The sequence below is a fragment of the Athene noctua genome, chromosome 1 (assembly GCF_965140245.1).
Source record: "Athene noctua chromosome 1, bAthNoc1.hap1.1, whole genome shotgun sequence".
Lineage (NCBI taxonomy): Eukaryota > Metazoa > Chordata > Aves > Strigiformes > Strigidae > Athene > Athene noctua.
In genome coordinates, this window is record NC_134037.1 from 245,176,232 (window position 1) to 245,195,104 (window position 18,873).

At 37.7% G+C, this 18,873-nt stretch overlaps 1 protein-coding gene across 2 annotated transcripts in view; it reads left to right on the forward strand.

The window, feature by feature from the left end:
* Window positions 1-18,873, forward strand: part of MICU2 (mitochondrial calcium uptake 2) — a 145,880-nt gene that overhangs the window by 117,191 nt on the left and 9,816 nt on the right. For both annotated transcript variants that reach the window (XM_074915483.1, XM_074915475.1), the window contains 2 exons: window positions 2,776-2,838; window positions 11,621-11,718. In XM_074915483.1, coding sequence (XP_074771584.1) covers window positions 2,776-2,838; window positions 11,621-11,718 — 161 coding nt within the window. The remainder of the gene's footprint in view (window positions 1-2,775; window positions 2,839-11,620; window positions 11,719-18,873) is intronic.

The window sequence follows — 18,873 nt, forward strand, 5'->3', positions numbered from 1 at the left end:
GACTCTTGTTCTCTCTCCACACTACTTCTTTCTTGTTGAAGCCAGTCTATTTTTAATTTCTGCTTTATCCATGTTTCAGTGATAAACATTCACAATGCAAGAAACATTTCAGTATTGGGGCCCAGAATCACAGCATCTGCAAGGATTTGTTGCTTTGCCCTGTAACTCCAGAGTGAGGAAGACATGATAGAAATTTAATCAGCCTCTGACAGCGTGCAAAGAATTGTTTCTCAGAGCCATGTTGTTTGCATCTTTATGAGGACTTCTGTGAAGTCCGCACTTCTAGACATTCATGTGAGGCTTGGTGAGGGGGATTTCCAGACATGCACGTAATAACCCATGCACATTCATTTGAGACCTCCCATCAGGAATAAGGCTACCAAAGATCCCAAAATCCCCAACAAGTGAGAAATTTCCCTAACTCTGTCCTGACTAAAGATTTCTAAGTAAAATTAATGACAGTTCAAAACTGGGGAATGGAGGTAGAGTAACTCTGATGGCACATGCAAGAGATGTGTGATTTAGACTTTCTAAATAGACTGTCTTTATACACTTGTCCTGGACAGCAGCTACCACAAAAGTCTTGTAGAGGTTCGTCTAGGGCTGAATGAACCAGCACCCCACACTGTCAGCAGTTGTGGTGGTTTGGTACACAGAACACTTCTGCAGTCCTAGAGGATCCACCAGCACTAATCGCTCTCAAACAACCAGAAGATGCAAAATCACCTTTTTTTTTTTCCTTTTTTTTTTTTTTTAAGACTGACATAGCCTTTCTGACAGCTCTTGCCTTCATAAAAGATTATTTCTTAGTGTGTCTTTACTAAAGAGGCATCAGTTGTGCGTAGTAGGTCTCATTATCTTTGAATTAGCCTTTAATATCTTCCAGTGATGAACAGATACAAATATTAAATACAGATAAATGTTATATAGCACAGTTGAGTATTAGAGTCCATTTCTCAAGGGCAGAATTATTTCCCTCTGTGAGTAGTTGCTGCATTTTGTTGGAAAAAATCTGCAAAATACTGCAAGTAGTTTCAAGCACTATAAAGATTTACGTACAGTGTATGAAAACAATAAACGAAATCTTCCAGAACACTTGTGAAAAAAAGTTATACTGTGTCTGTGCTCTTCAGTAGTCTCTGCAGATTTTTTAAGAGTCATTTAAAAATAAAATTCAAAAGAAAAAAAACATTGTCTTGTTTAGAAAGTATTTGCAGTTGTATTTCTTGTGTGTGAGCAAAAGATGGATTTATCAGGTAAGAAAAAAATGTAAATTTTCAGTGAGAGTATGGATGAACAGTTGTGTTTTTATCCAGAGCACTCTATTGCTGTTTTGCTATGAAGAAATTCATAATGCTTTTACTGTACTAGTCAATTGTTTTGTAAGTGATCAAAAAGAAAAAGAATCTGGAGAAACTTGGAAAAACTAGTACTGTTTAATCGTATTGTTTCACAGTAATTATTTTGATAAATACTATCAAGGCATGCCATTCAAAAATAACAATGGAAAGTAGCTATCCTGAGGAACTCAAAAACTGGGGCTATAAAAAAAAAACAGAACAGGTGAATTAGTCAAAATTTGAAGGCCAAGGGAAGACTTTGGTAACATGAACAGTTAGCAGGTTTTTTCCTACTCACTACTTACAAGCCCATGTTGCTTCTCTAAAAAACCTAACAAAAAAAGGAAAAAAATTAACCCATAAGAAGATATTTGAAAACCCCACAAAGTAATGGCTATGCAAATTTGATCATGGATGTTTTTCCCAGTTTTAATAGGCAGGGTGAGGAATCACTCAAAAACGTTTGAGAAGCAAGCCAGTGGCTTCAAAAACCCTGGGCTCTAAAAGCATCTTTCCTAAAGTCTCCAAATCTATAGTGATTGGTGTAAGTCCATATCTATACCTGAAATGTAATAAGTCCCTTGTTCTTTTATTTTTGCTGTTCTTTTGAGGATTCACGCAAAGGTCTGTGAAAGGTAGGTATACTTTGTGCTATGTTAAGTCACTCATTCTTATGGCAGTGCTGACCTCCCAAGCTAAAATACAGTCAAAACAACCTTGCAGATAAGCAGTCTTGAGCATCTGAGATGCTGCAAATCAATGCACTTTCTGTATTACCTTAAAGCTCTACCTGGGGCAGTGGATGTTATTTTTTTTAATGTGAGTCATTTCTGTACTTTTTTAAATCTCCTTGCTAACATATTCAAGATTCATTTATTTGGGGGCTGGAGGAGAAATTGAAATCACATTATGCTTAATGCCAATTCTGAAAATACATTTGCTTATTTAATTAACTTATTCTTTGTTGCTAGTTGTATAGTACCTAGTTAGAACAGGGATGTTTTTCATGTCTGTAGCATAACTATGTAAAGCTGTCTGGGAGGACAGCATGAAAATTGCAGGATAATTTTTATTTCCAAAAATGACTCTTGATGTGACACTGCTGAGTTTTAAAATCTTATGAAGTGAATGCTAAGCTTCTAGTGCAAGAAAATCTCCACTAAAAATAGAGTAAGCACTGGGTTGCAAAGGATAGATTCATATGCTCTGCTTGGCTGTATTAAACACAGTAGATAAGACATTCCTGGGAAAAAATGTATCTGAATAGCAAAATATCCTTAAGCATGCAAATATTTTGTCATGACTAGAGAACCTTGCAGAAACGTAATGACTTCATAATTAAGGAGTGAAATTAATGCAAGTTTCTGAAAGAGGAGACTCTTATAGACTAAATTTGTAATTTTCCTGTGTTTTTTTCATGTTTTAACAAATACAGCTACAGAGAATCATTGGGAAGGAAGATGATTTAAAAACATCTGGAGAAGAAACAGTATTTCAGGTATGAAATAGAGATACATTTTTCTTTACAAAAGCATTGTCCTATTTGCCATGAACTTTGTTCTTTTTTCAAAGTTTTTGTAAGTATATAAGCACCGGTATTAGTGCTTTAATTAAATGAAAGTATGTGATTGGTCAACTACTTTCTATCTGGGGAAGAAAAATGTTTGTTCTGAATCTCCGTATGAAATGTATGCAATTAATGTATTTTGTTACTGTGTAGTCACTCTTGTTACTTAGTTTCTGTAAGCCTCTGTTTCAAAGTAACTCTCTTCTATTTATGAGAAACTCAGAAAAAACTCTGTATTGCCATATGAGAAGATGGCTTTCCAAACAGAAATCAGTATCTTAAACTTACCAAAATGCTGCTTTTGCAATAATATCGGCTTATTCTGAGTTACTTTGAAATGTAATTACTATCATTGAGATGACAAAGGCAAGGATTGCTTTAGTTAGGTCCACTTCCAGAAAAAAATTATGTAGATGCAGACCAGAAGAAACAATCTTAGAGTATGATCTTCCACCTGGGTTAGAAGTTTCATTGGATTGCAGGCCATTAGCAAATGGCAAATAAATACATCTCATTAATGAAAGGGGCAGGTAAATTCCTGCTCTCCTCTGGCTGTTTTCCCCTGAATCCTGACAGTGTTACCTACCTTCTTCCCAGGTAGAGTCTTTGACAGCTGCCATCTTCAGTCTGTAGTCAGCACAGAGGCAAGATACTCTGTAGCCTGGATGAGATTGAATGAGACTGTAAACAGAGAGGGGGAAGTCCTGAGCATGCTGGAAACACCTCAGAGGAAGCTGATGAATCGGGGCGAATGAGGGGGAGAGTACAGATGAATCATCTCCGTCTATTACTATAACGTGCTGCTTGCATCAGCAAGCAACATTTGTTGCGTGCTTAAATTGGATGGTGTAACTGAAGGATATTTTCCTCACCACAAACTTGCTTTCAGTTCTAAACTGAAAATGGGTAATTAGGCATGAGGCAGTGACTGCTCATGTTGGTAGCATTCAGTAAGAAGTTTATACAGGGCTCTGCTTTATAAACCTATCATGCATCAGCAGTTTCTACAAAGAGTTGGTCCAGCTCATGTTCTTTTTCACCTGCCTGGGGAAAAAAATGGAAGTGACAGTATTGCTAACACTTTTAATATTTACTAGGCATAAACAAATCATCTCTTCTGATGTATAAAGCTTTTGCTCCCTCAGTACGCATCCAGAGTTCAGTTAAAAATTGTTTGACTGACTAATAACCATCTCCTTTCTTGAATCTTTTCATCAGTCACCAGATTAAAATAGCTAGGATTGAGTTGTCTGCTTCTCAAAACCTATTTCAATTGAGACTTAACTGCCATGACAGTGAGAGAAAAACGATCCTTATTCTGCATGAATGCACAGCTATAGTATAAAATTTCCAAAGAAACTTTGACACAATTGGACAGATTTAGTTATAAACACATAAGCTTATTGGGAGCTAATTAAATACCTGAACCTGAATGTCTTTATTTTGGTTTTTGTCTTGCTTAAATTTTGTCTTCAGAATTCTTAATTGAGAAAAATCTGAAATGATTGTAACCAGAAAATATTGGACAGTTTCTGACCAGATTGTAAATGGAATTATAGTATGTTCAAAGGAAGAATTAAATAGCTTTGGGAAGTACAGCTATCTTGAAATTCTTATGGTCTCTATATTTCTACTTGGCAAAGTCCAAATTACCACTTTTTTCTCATTTTTATTTCCTTTCCTGTCTCAGTCTCTCACATAAGTTGATGAGAAACAGTGAATCTGACTATATAGTGTAGTCAGTGCATGTGTTTTTACCCTTTATTTTTAATAATTACGGTACTCATAGTATTACTTTTCAAGCAAAGCAGATAAAAACACATTTTTTTAAATTGTCTTTTCTTTGAAAGCTGAGATACTGCAACAGAAGTTTGGTGTTTGGGATAGTTTATTTCTACAACACTTTCACAATTTGCATGTGAGTTAGCTGTTTTTTTCAAAGTAATCCTGGTCTGATACCAGATGGAAAATGTCACTGACTTATGAAAATAGAGTTTAAATAGTAGTCTGCAGCATTATTTAAGCAGCAGGTATAGCCAGGTGTGTTCTCTGTACAGTGTATAGACAGAGGTCCCAGTTACTCATTAAATGTATGGAGATACCCCTTAATACATATTGGGGTACTGTATTAGGAAACGAAAAAGCAGTTTGTTTGCTGTGCTCCCAGGGTGCTTGTATCTGCCTCTTTTACTGATACTTTTGCTTACACATCTAAAATTCAAAATTTCACCACTTAATAATGGCCCTTGAATGGGATTGCAGTGGACTTGGTTATCCAGAGAAATATATTTCAATTGAAGGATTTTCTTTTTCCAGTATTATAATTGATGCTGGAAGAAAAGCCAAAAAATCTGCCCAGTCTTAACCAGCCCAGTCTTTTGGAGTTCCTTGCTGACTTTTGCAGAGCAGACAATCTGATTTACTCATAGCACAGGCGTGCACACAATGAAGGAGATATGCAGGTAGGCTTGCAAGACCAGCAACCGAGTTCTTTCTAACTAGACTGGAGAAAATGGTGTAGAAGTCATCAGAGGTGGTGACTGTCTCAGCTCACCCATCTTCCCATAGGCCAAAGGAAATGCAGCATCTGGCTTCCTAGCAGAACTGTTCTGCTTCATATGAGACATCCAGCTGAGCATTTGACCATGCTTCACGGAAGAGGAGAGGCAAACCCTTTGCCTGGAAGTGGTGTAGAGTGTTACAGGAAAGTGCATAAGCTAGAAGAATTTGGTGTATTTCGAAAAAGGTGTTGCTCGATGAACAGCACCAGTTGCTTTTGTGTTACTGCCCTGAGTTCCTTGGAAGAATACATAGAGTTCTAGTACGGAAAACAATGCTAATGGTTGCAGATATCTACTATACAGTGCAGTCATCTACATCAGGGACTTTGCTCTTGGGCCCTTCAATTTAGATTAATGAGTTATGAGTGGTTTCAATATCTCTGATTTAATATGCTTTGAGTAATGGCTAAACTTAGAAATATTTTTAGCTGTTGTTAGAAAAGAAATGACAATACAGAATGTTCTACATTTGCTCTTAAAATGGAATTCATGTTGCGAAATAGGTTCATTGTCTCATTCCCAAAGGATTAAACATATGCTTCTGCATTCCACAATGAACACATTTTCATACAAAGTATCTCATTTACATGTGCTTTTTTAAACATTTAACTAATACTTGGGGACACAGCTATTAATCTCTTTTAAACAGAAAACTTTAGAAATAGAAGTCAGAAATTTCAGTCTGACTATAAGCAGTATACTTTTTTTTGGTCCTAAGAGAGATGAATGATAATCGTTCACACATCACCACTTAGATGGTCAGCACAGGGTTGGACTTTCAAACATTGCAGCATTGCAGTGGATCTCCTCAGCCACAGAGACTGTGCAGGCTATCGTAACCTGCCCATCTGCTCCCTAGAGTTTTTAATTAAAGTTTTCTGCCCATATCTTCAAAGTCTGCAAAGCCCTGAGCCCAGAATAATTAAAGACTGCCTAAACTGAAGGGAGAAATATGGTGGTTTAGAGCTACGCTCTTCTAGTGCATTAACACTCTGTAACAGGGGTGCAGCACATCAAATTTTGCAAGAATATGGTCCAAAGCTAAAATTAATATCCCGCACCAAAAGAGTGTGTCATTAATCTTGTTGCCTCTCAGTTCAGATGGAATGCACATTTTTTCTTGACCTGTCTTCTCCAACATGTGTATGTTTTGTATCTCCAGATTAACATTAAATTGTGTTGAAAAGCTTTTAGATACTGTAAACCAAGGAGTACTGCGGTGTTCCTGCATGCTTTAAAGGAAGCTCTCCGGGCAGGTAAACCTCATAAAGAACCAAGCCATGTGGCATCAAAATATTAGAGTATTAAAAAAATGGCTGGCTCATTGTTTACCTCGTAGACAAGGAAATTATTTTATTTTCCCATGTGATCTGATGACATTATTAACGTCAAGAGAGACAAAGAAACATGCTTTCTGACATCTTTCTAGGTACCTATTCTGCAAGTACATTGAATTTTGTGTGGATAGCAAAAGTCTCTCCCGTGACCACATTGTGGTCACAGTAGCTTTCCTTTCCATTGCACAGGTGTGTGAGGCAAGGCTACCCCTTTAGTCTGTGCTATTTAACCTACTCTGAAGCGCTTTAAATTATATAGAGAAGCCAGATAGCAGTGTGGTCTCTGGACAGGCCAGAGAAGACTCACAATTTGGCCTTGCATTAACAGCTCTAGTCTTTGATACAAAACAGTAAGAATCTGGTCATAATCTCTGAAAGCTGTCTAGTGCATTTGCTTGTAAAATTAATTGGAATGAACTGGAAATGGCACACATAAGCATGCTCAGTTGGCATTTTGTGATAACTGCAACTTGGGGTGGCAGCCTGAACATGGACTACCTGGGGAGATGCGTTCAAACAGCGAGGTGGGGGAATTGGTCACAGTCCATCTGAGCTGGTTTTAGCGCTGAGAGCGAGGAGGTTTACACATGCTGAGGATGGGTGTGCTCAGCCTTGGAGGCCAAGTCCACATTAATCAAGAGTGTGCTTCAAAGAACATCATACCTCCTGGGGGGGTCTTTGCTACACGTTCTCTACTTTTGGTGGAAATGAATATTTTTAAAGTATGGCATAACAAGTAGGCAGGCCTGAATTCTTGAGGGGCCATCCCCAACTGTGTACAGAAGCTGCTTCCCTCAGCTGCCAGCAGCGCTGGTCATGCAGCCTCAGGCTTCTCAGTGCAACAGTGCCATTCCCTGACCGCTTGACGGAGTCAGCCTGCTGGCGGCAAGATGAGTTTCAACGTGTTTCTGCTTTTGGCATAAAGTATCTCTTGTAATGTCTACTACCCAATTAATTTTAGCCATTTGGCCTGGAAACTGTTTTTTCTGTATCTCCTCATAAACTGATGCAGAACTGTGAGTGACGCAGTGAAAGCTGAGGACATCCATGAAGTTACATTTTCTTCCTTGCTAAAGGCACTGACAGTACAGCATAGTGATTCCATGGCTTTAGTTGTCATTAAAAAACAACTAATCCCTCGGTAATGGGAAATTATGGATGTTGTTGAATGCTGGATATAAGCTGCTTATTGTTTTGGAAATGCGCCATCAGACTTTTTCCTCAGATACTGTCTGTTACACTCCCTGTAGAGAAAACTTGTGCATCTTTTAGCCTTTCTGTATCAGATCTGATATATTCTTGAATTCTACTTAGTAAGAAAGTGCCTTGCAAAATATTTAAAACTTTAGTATGGATTTACATAATTATTAAAGCTGATTCATCATAGAATGATATGTTGTTTAATTGTGGGGCCCTCTTGAGGCTGCCTGGGCTTTGCAAAAAAAGACTGCTTTTGGACATCTCGATCTCCCAGTCTCACTAGCTTGCCTGCTTACAGTTCTTTTGACTGGCTGTACCTGTTAGGATTAATTTCATAATTTATACATTTTTAAACCTTCTTTACAGAACTGACTTGTAGGATATATCCCAATAACTTAGAGAGTCTCAAAATGACAGAAGGTTTGATGCTTTTGAGCAGTCTTTGAGGCTAGGTTGCTTAGACTGAAGCCTTCAGGGATAGAAGCCTGGCATGGTGAACTGACACACATAGCAGCAGAAAAACAAAGATCATTTCAGAGAAGTGTACTCAAAATATTTGCAAAGATTTAGTCTTACCTTTGGAAAGATTTGGGACATCACTAGTAGACACTAAGACATTGTTCTCCTTGACACTCTTCTTTTTTCTGACCCCATTCCTCATCTATTCACTCTTCTTCTATCTTAACAAAAAAAAAAAAAAATTCCAAAATATGTATTACTTTTACAGTTTCTGTTGAAACAAGACATTGCACAGCAAATACCATCTCCCAGGAAGCAAGTTAGAGAACAAGGAGCATATTACAGATTTTAGTCATGATGAATGCTTTCCAGTCATGCCTCAGGCATGTTTTGCAAGGAAAGGTGGTAAGAATCTAGAGACAGTAAGTCTGTTAACACTGCGGATGAGTTTTGAAAATCGGTTAGGTACATTATTCTGAAAATCCTGTCTCGCTGTGTGATGTTTCTTCTCAGTGGCACTTGTTGCTGCTTGCTGCAGTATCAGGTCCTAAATGTCAAAAACTCAGTGGGGAGCTACAGGACTAGGTAGGTCTGTGCCCGTGACTCAGCGCAGCATCAGGCTTCTGTGTTAACAGTCTGTTTAATGTAATAAGGAAATAAATGTTGTGTTATCTGATCTTACATAAAAAGGAATAGTTGCCTAATTCAGCAGTTCATGGTGCTTTTGAGAAGTGTAGGAGGCATTAACATTACTCTAGGAAAATATGCCTGTGTTTGTAATATGTACACACATGTTATTAGTTCCTATAGACTTGTGTGGCATCAAGATGGTCTTTGGGATTCTTTGTCTGAATCAGTGGACCCTGGAACATGTCTGAGTTCCCCACTTGAGATACATGTCCCTGCCCCATCCCGTGCTTGTATCAAGCTGTGTCTCAGAACATCACCATCCTTTCTCCACTCCGTGCCTCAGCTTTCTATGAAGTGCACAGCCCACATGGGTGCTATGGTGCATCCTCCCAGGGCTGAAGCTACCACAATTCAAACTTTCACTCAATTTAGATAGTAGCTCTGTGACTCAAAGCTACCAAAAGTCTGATCCTTTTTACAGCTCCAGGATTAGGTTACCATTTCATTGTCATTGCCAAGAGACACATTCCAAATGTGAGTTATTCTTTTACCTAAGCTCAGGAGGGTGAGGTGTTGGAAATATTAATAGAGCTCTCATTATCTTCTAACAAAGATTTGTCATGTCAGTACTAATTTATACAGTTCAGCAGCAAAAGCTTCTAATGATTCTGTGGACAAAAAGGAATTATGTACTAACATGTACTTTAACTTAATAGCATTAACTCTAGGAAAAGCAATTTTTAAAAAAAATTTACCCTTAAGCTGTAGTCTCTGTGGTCTCCTATTGCATATTCTGTTTTAAAGAAATGTACTGTTTTCTAGTTTTAAAATACATTTAGCTCTCACTAACATAGTGTTTGGACATCTGCCAGTTCCACTTTGGAATTTCAACTGATAAAGAGGGTAGCCAACAAGTAGGTGCATATTTGTTAGAAATCCAGGGATAGGCTTTGTCATCTTCGATAAGATGAGATAGGTATTGTTTGTACGTCTTCTTCTAGCTTATAACTAGGGAAACATGAATAGAAGAAAAAAACTTTTTCTGTTGCAGACTGTTTTTAAAAGGTTATTTTAAACCTCATTTTTCAGTTTGTTTTTGATACAACACTGATTTTAACATGGAACAATTAAATTGGAAGCATTAAATGAGTTTGGTTTTTAAAATTACATCAGCAGATTCATTTCTTGCATTTTTCAAGTCTCCTTTAAACATATAAGCAAAAACCACAAAAACCAGATTAGTATCTCACTGCAGTGAGAAATATGTAGATTCTTCTCTGTTTCTTCTTAAAAAACTTTGCATTCCGACATAAATAGTTTGGGTTTGAATTTCAAATAAGCATACATGAATTATTTGACTTTTGACTTTCAGAAAAGCATATACCAATGCTTATGCATCAGTCTTCACAGTAATCTGAAGTGTTTAAACTTTAAAAGGATGGATCTTGTGGGTATTTAAATATTCTTTGCCTGCAGTTAAATGATAAAAGTTCAATAAGTACAGTTTGCGTATGACTTGAAAAGTTTTTTTTCTAGGTTCGCTCATGAATAACTTGTATCACTGTCATTTAGTGCATTGTAGGTTGCAGTAGAAATAAGGAATGTTACCTCTTTAACTATAAAATAACTGTGTCACATATGCAGTAAGCATGAAACACACAGTGGACTAATGGGACTTGTTATTGATGATGCTGAAAGCTAAATAACCATTAGTATTAAATCTTATGAATAGACTCTTGTCTTTCATCTTACCTCTTCAGCCAGATAAAAGACAGAGGGGCTATTTAGATGTCATAAGAATAGTTTGTTGAAATCCCTCCGGACTTAGAAAAAAAAAGAAAATCTCTCTTCATGTTGCTTAGTGTTTTGTTGTGTTCAAAGAAATGCCAGTATGCTAGTGCTGAAAGAAGAATAGAACAGAAATCCAGCATTATGTGTTTTTAGGCTTGTTAAAGATGCTGTTGAGTTCAAATAACATGCATCATTTTTCTGTAGAAATCTCTTAATCAGATTTTAAAAATATACATAAAAGTCACTAACAGTGAAAATTTGCAACAGGTCTTGAAGATAATATTATAATAGAGCACGAGGAATGTTTGTATTTTCTACTTTCGTTTATTAGGCTATCATGAATGCTTTTAAATGGCTGCAACAAATTAGAAATACCTGACTCTGAACTTTTTTACAAAGATGTTAACATCATGTAAAACCTCTATTCACCTACGCATAAAGGTTTTTAAAGATTTAACTATCAATCTTCTCATTTCTATTAATAAAATACATGGAAAGGCGGTTGTAAATTTTACTCATGTTTCACACAGAATATTCAGAAGCAGAACATATAATAGCCAGTTGATGTGGAAGAATTATTCAGCTCTGAGATCCTGTGTGATAGGTTTGGGAACAGTAATTAAATTGCAAATAAGTCTTGTGAAATTCCAATTCAAATAAGTATCTCTAGATTTGTGGTGAATAGATATTAATAATCATACGGTAATAACTAATCATGCAGTTTTTGTTTTATAGGGAGCAGAACTGGAAAGCTGTGCTGTTAATACCATGTTGCTGGTACATTTCTTTGGAAAAGAAGGAAAGGAAAAACTTCGCTATTCTGAGTTTTTCAGGTATTTTTTTGGCTAGCCAAACCTAACAGCAACCAGTCCTGTTCCTACCCCCTCTACTTTGCACCAGCACTGGCATTACTCTGACCTCACACTGATCTGGTTCAGAAAGTTAAGCAGGTAATGAAGCAGGAGATTATTCATGATTTTGCATTATTAAATTTCTAGTTTTGCTCCTGGGGTCTGCTGTCTGCAGGAATTGTTGAGCACCATGATAACTCCAAAGCAGCAGTGGGCCTGGAGACTGTGAGGGTTGAGACTACCATTCTTGGTAGCTGTGTGATGGCATACCTTAAGACAATATGATTAGTGAGTATTTTTCTTGATCAAATCACCAAAAACATGACTGCTGGTCAATTAAAAAAGCTTTTCTGAGCTGAGACAACCCCCTCCCCATTACAGCTGTCATGGTAGGCTACAGGCAACTTCTCTGCTTGCTTCAAATTCCAGCTTCTGTTTGAAACTTCCCCTGTGCCTTTTCCTTTACCCTTTGAACTCCTTTTGCAATGGGACTGTGCAGATACTTTGTGGCATTTGTGTCAACGGAGAATTGAGCCAGATGGTAAACACCGCATCAGACTGAAACTGCAGTGGTCATTACTCCTGGAAACATAGCACAGTGTACCCATCTATTTCACTGTAAGCTTTGAAAAATCATAAGTTAATAAAAAGTTCTAAGACTGGTGTAGGTAATCATTTAGTTTATATGTCATATACACATCAGAAAGACGGTGTAATCCTTGTCTGCATCAGAGTATGAAGCTCTGCTATGGTTGCTTCTGACTTGAAAACCCAACCAGGCATCATCTGTTAGTGTTTTAACTGGATGAGATTCTTTCTTCCAATGTTTATTTGAATCGGTAATGACCACCACCTACACAGCATCACAACTTAACTGATTAAAACAGTTTCTGTTACTTGAGAGATCAGTTTCTCCTGTTAGCATGAACTCCAGACGCATCTTGCTCTGTGAACTTGGGCCCAGAATCCAAATGCACAGTCTTTCTTTGAGACAAATGGAAGTTAAGTTCCTAAATACTTGTGTGAATCTTGTCTTCTAGCACAACAGGATGAGAAGATGTAGAAAGATCAATCTTTCTACAAAAATTATCAGTCATTTACAGACTGGAAAAATAAATTAGGATAATGTGTTTTGCTTCAGTTTACGTTTGGAAGAATCTTCATCAGCCCTCTTAAAAATGAACGTTGTTCCAATCAACAGAGGTCTGGGAAAATCCAGAGTAGAAAAGGAAGAGAGGCAATTATTCTGACACTAAAAGGTGTTCAGCTGCACTGGCTCTGGCATACAGTGGTCTTCAAATAAACAACCTTTCTCTTTTGAAGGCCTTGCCTCGGTTGGAATCTAAGTAAGTAAAATAAGTTTAAGATGCCTCCAGCTCTCTTTTCTGTAAATACCATAGATCGTCTCAATGAAACAAAAGGCAGAGAGCACCAGTAAAAGGTTGTGTTTGCATATACAGTGTAAACTGAAAAGTCTCAGGTTTTAGATAAAATCCTACATTGACCCACTGAGGCATGACATTGATGAAACTATGTACCTAGTACATTCAGAACGCATAGGTTAAAGACCTTTGCCTACCACACAGATAGAGGCCTGTAATCAAAATCAAACTCCCACATCTTGCTCTTAAAATTTGTGGGATAAGTGTAAGGTTTAATGCAGGTAATTTTTCAACAGTGGCAGTTATGTTTCGTAGAGCTGGAATGTGCCTCTTTATCACTGTGTAGACACTCTATCTCATTTGCAACATGACAGTGAAGTTTGTTTAACACGCAGAAAGGTGAATAAAAGGATCACTGTCTTTTTAACCTCTGCAAAGATATCACCTTTCACATGATTTTATTTGCAAGTAAATCAAGCACATCATTTCTGGGTTTCTATTGTTCGGAGAAAATGTGATTTCTATCTGATGGCCCCTCATAACATTTTACCTTACGCGGGAAGCTGTTGTTGGCTGTTTGATCAAAGTGCCACGCTGTTTTTACAAGAGATGACTGATGAGCTGTACAGACATAGATCATTGTCAAAAGCAGAAAATAATGGTGGTAAATGCTTTTATCATTTTCCAAGTTGTTGCCTAGAAAGCTTTTCCATTGATCAGTGTAGTACCTAGTAGAAAGTAGGGGTGATTAGGTTCGATTAGGACGCACTAAAACTTGTCACATTAGTTAAATACACAGATTGCAGTGCTGTAGGGTCCTTGAAACTAAAAAAAAAAATAAAAAGGCAGGAATGCTTTCTTTGTGAAATTTCACCGTACTTACATGGGAATTCAGAAAGCTGAGACTAGTGCTCTCACCTCATTACTTACATATATTTTCCTCATGCTTCCTCTTTTTCAGTTTGGCTGACATTAAAAAATCCTTTTCTAACTGTGCAGCCATCTGTATCTACATGTACACCAGTGATGTCCAACCCTTTTAGACCACAGTCCAAACATTTAAAAGATGTCAGACAGCCACAGTCAATATATCAGGGCAATTAATTTGCCCTGTTCTCCTCTCTTTGCATTCAGATGGCACACAGAAAATGGAAACAGTCTACATCTCTTCAGGCAGTGTGGAGCTGATGTAAGCCAGCTCTTGTACCTCCCCTCCTACTGCCCCGAACACCAGAGACACACTGATATAGGGAGGGAAAATGGTTAAGTATGCTGTGCTCCCTCTGTTTCCAGCTGGTGCATGGTTCTTGGGAAGTCAATAGGTAGGTGATACACGCAAGGACAATCCTCAGGGTAGTTTTTACCAGACATAAAGAGTGAGACTATGAAACAGTATCAGATCACTTCTCAACCTTTCTTGGGCTGTTGGGCACATGGAAGTTCATAGCTATTTTGTGATGCCAGTCAAGCTCTTTTCTCACTGTCCTATAGAACATAGTCAAAGCATCAGCCAAGCTGCTCCTTTTCATTTCTCTATTGTGCAGCACTGGTGAGGCTCCCACTTAATTCTGCAGCTTCTCCAGGGACTGCTTGGAAGTAGTGGAAGCAACCAAGGAAGCACAGCTTCCTATGTCTTTCCCATAGTAACATGGTGATTTCAGAGATCTTAAGGTAGGACTCAAAGAACACATGTTCAGCTCCATATTGCTATACATGATTTTTTGCCAGTTGTATAGTCCATAACACAAGGACAATATGGTAATTATTATTAACAATCCACAACCTCAAAAGCAACAGCTTGTTTCCCAGGCAAAAGTTAGGAAATTCAAATCTAAGTTATTCTGGAGTATGTTTATGTACATCACTAGTATCAGTGTTGCCTCCTAGTCAAATGCAGCCTGAATCAGTATTCTCCTGTATCAGTTTAAGAAAATATGAAACAATATGCAGCAAGCCTAAAATCATGTAAAGAAGGGTAGATTTAATACAAGAAGCTGTAACCAGGTGAGACTTGACTTTCTTCTTGGAAGACATGAACAAGTTTCTGTTTCAGATGGCCACCACTCAGTTTTACACTTCAATAATAGTGTTGTCTTCTAATACCAGGGCCCATCTTAGAGAATGTCAGATTTCAAACATAAAGTCAGAAGCTCTCCAGGATTCCAGGTTTTTTATTCTTTTGCATGGGTTTCCCCTGTGTTCTGAGACATAAATAGTTTTTGGTCTTTTCCTTACAAAAAATGTTTCATTTGTTCTTTAATTTCCAGCTATATTGTATGTACTGTTTTTTATTCTGAGTAGAAAACTATGTAGTTTTCTAGGTATAGCAAGTATTTCTTCTTGACAGCCACTGTTTTTTTCCCTGAAAAAAGTCCCTTACTGATCTTGTTTAAGTATGTCTAATCCCAAATAAAAGAGGAGACAGTAATTCACTCCCTAAACAGTTTACGACTGCTATGATTTTTTTTTTTCTGTAATCTGTCCCTAAGCAATCTTAAATCTCTCACAATCTCCTTGAAGGAAAAAAAAAAAAAAAAAAAAGAAAAGGTACAGAGAGTATGGGAAGAATGCTCAAAAAACTTTGATTGTTGTATTTTTTCCTGGGATGGTTTACAAAAAAGTACTTCCTGGTATGGTTAAACAATGGGCATCTTTTAACCATACGTGGAAAATGAATATTTCAAATCCAATTTATGGCATTTTTTTTAAATCTGATCTGTTGCTTCCAAACTTCTCATCAGTTAATAGAATTTTGCACCAGAAATATACTTCAATCATGGTTTCTTTTTTATTTTCTGCTTTAGCTTAAAGGTCACAAATTGTATAACCATACACAAAATTTGCCTTTTCCCTACCTGTCATGTTTCTTTCCTTCAGTATTTTGAATTCCATGGTACATTTCACTTGAAACCTTTCATTTAAGAAACCAGAATGATCTGGTCTGAACCACATTGCTAGTGCTGACATTTGTCTGGTGCTGTTCTGTGTTTGTGCCAATGCCTGGATGCAGAATCTCTTTCAGTTAGCATCGTCAGCCAGTGGTGCTTTTGCTGTGACAATAGCTTGTACATTTTGAGTGATTTTTATCTAGGGATTTGAAAGTGCTTTGCAGATATAGAATATGGTTCCCTCCTTATTTGTCTTTGTACCTACACATGTGTCTATGTGTTTGTATATGTATATAGAGCCCTAAAACACATAGAGATTACGTCTTGTGCAACCAGGATCAAGCAGTGAGGAAGTGGAGATGGGAACAAAATCTGGCTTCATGATTGTGTATTCCTATCGTAACTGGATCTGAATATTTCCCAAGTATTTAGTAATGATGTTGAGAAGAATCTTTGTTTCTTCCTTTCCTATATACTTAGCAAAGGAATAGCTTGATTAGTTTCTACAGAATGCTTATAAATGAAAGTGAGTAGGGTTTTTTTTGTTTGGTTTGGAAACATTGAGGACAGTAAATCAAAGAGGGTTTTGCCTGTAGTTCTGAAAATGGTGAGATTGATTAACTGTCTTACTGCTTGCAAAACTGAATTTACAAGCATAGATCTAAATGTTCTCTAAAGGTCAATGTTCGAGCCCTTATTAAATTTCCTATATTCTGTTTTGAAAGTCAGATTGCAAAAAGGCGACCTTGCAGCTGGTTTGCAACATTCTTTTGGTGCAGAGAGGGTTATTAAGTCTTCAAAAGGACTCCAGTGTCCAAAGAGGAGCTGAAGCAGAGCACAAATGCCAGGGTGGTATATTCACCACTATCTTTGTTAATTTTCCTTCCTATAAATCAGTGTGACAAGAACTGGTCAGTTCTGTATTAGAGTGTTAAGGCTTTTCACAGACTTCCAGTTCAGGTCAAGAGGTATAGGAAAGGAAACTTTCCCTAACCTTTCCTTTTGCATTTCATTCTGCTTCTTTGTGTGCCATAAGGAATACAACGCTAGCACTTCATTGCAGTATTTCAGGTCGGAGGGGGAATAGCTGCATTCCTGAGGTCTCCCCACTTTTATTACATTTTCACTTCTATTAAAACTGAGTTGCCAGAAAGTCTTGAGAGACTCCCTCTTTCTATAATAGAGCACATTACAAAATGAGGGATAAATCCTGATAAGGTTTCTGGATGCTGTTGTAACACGATAACGAATTTGGCCATTGGCCTTCAACGTGGGTGTTTTAGACAGTGTGGATAAACGAGGCTATCTTAAAGAAGGTACTGCCTGTTCCCAGCCTTTTCTCCATCTTATAAATCTATGAGTTACCTTTGCTTTTTGTTATTTGGAAAATTAAGGTTTGCTTTTATTTTCAAGCTACTATAGTGTGAGATTGTTACCAGTCTAATTATTTTTGAATTGTAAAGCACATCTACAATCAGAGTCCCATTCCCGTAGCTGAATTCTGGCTCCCTTCAAAGTCCCCAGCCAAACTCCCAATGACTTCGAGAGAGCAGGAATTTCATTCCTATTCTTGTTTCTCCTAATGTCTGGAGAATTTTTTTAAGGAATTCACAGCTGAAACTCATCGCACTGAGATCCAGAAGATACAAAAGCAAGTATCCCTAGCGGTGTCTTGGCATTTAAGTATCAAGTTTTACTTTCTAACCAGAAAGTTATTTTTAATAAGTTTTAATAACTTTCACTTAAAAAAAAAACTCATTAGGTTTTTTAACTCTCACATCTGGGAATAAGAGTGACCTAGAATGCTGATGTGATGATTCATAGTATTTTAATTTTTGTAATATGGGAGGCTATCACATATAAATTTTAAATTGCATATTTCAGCTGCTGCTCTAAGTAGCATTTGGTATGGCAGGAAATCTTCCTACTCTGGCTTGCCAGGAGCAAGCCTACAAGTTGAAATGAAATATCTGTTAATTTTTCTTGTACTTAAATAAGTAATTCCTACTCCCCTCTCTAATCTGCATAGTGCATCAAGATGCACGACTCTTGTGCCACAGGAAGGGTGTGGTGTTATTTCCCCAAAGCAACTGGAGAGGGCAAGAACCCAAGCCTGAGAAAAGGCAATGGAAAACCCACAGTGGGGCTGGGGAAATTTCACTTCATTTGCTGTCCAACTAGAAGAAGGTGCAGAGGCAAGAACATATAAAAAATGCCACAGTCAAACCCTTCAGTTTCCTCTTTGGCTTTGCTGCCCCTTTCAGCTGGCTGATGTGTGCATCTAGGTGGGGCACCCACTCTTTCCTCAGCATGCAGAAATGCTTGGTCTTTCAGCTGTTCTGCCTTTATTGGGTATGGCTAGAAGGCAGGTCACAGAGGGTTTTCTGCTTAAGGAGATGTGATATTTAGAATAAGATGGATGAATGTGTAGTTTGTCATCAGCTGTGGCTACTGACCAGTAAAACAAATGAGAGTTAGCCCCCCAAGATAAATAACTCATACGTTCAATAACAGACCTTAAGTCTGTTGCAAAATGTGTCCACCTTTCATAGATTAAAGCCAAGAAAATAAAACACATGGTGTCTTGTTTCCCTACATCCATGTTTTAGGCATATTTCTGTAAGTGGCCTCATTTTCAGCAGCTTGTTCTCCCTCAGACCAGACGTTACATGAGTTGGAAACAACAGTCAGAGATACAGTTACTGTTCCACATGGTCTCTGCTGTGACTTCCAACCAAACACAAGCTGCACATCTCAGATACCATCTACTTCTTGCCTTTGGCCACTCCCAAAATGCACCACTCCCAAAATGCAGGCAAGTGGCTCTAGTCAGCCTCTACTGGACTGGCTCCATATGCCTGGTGCAT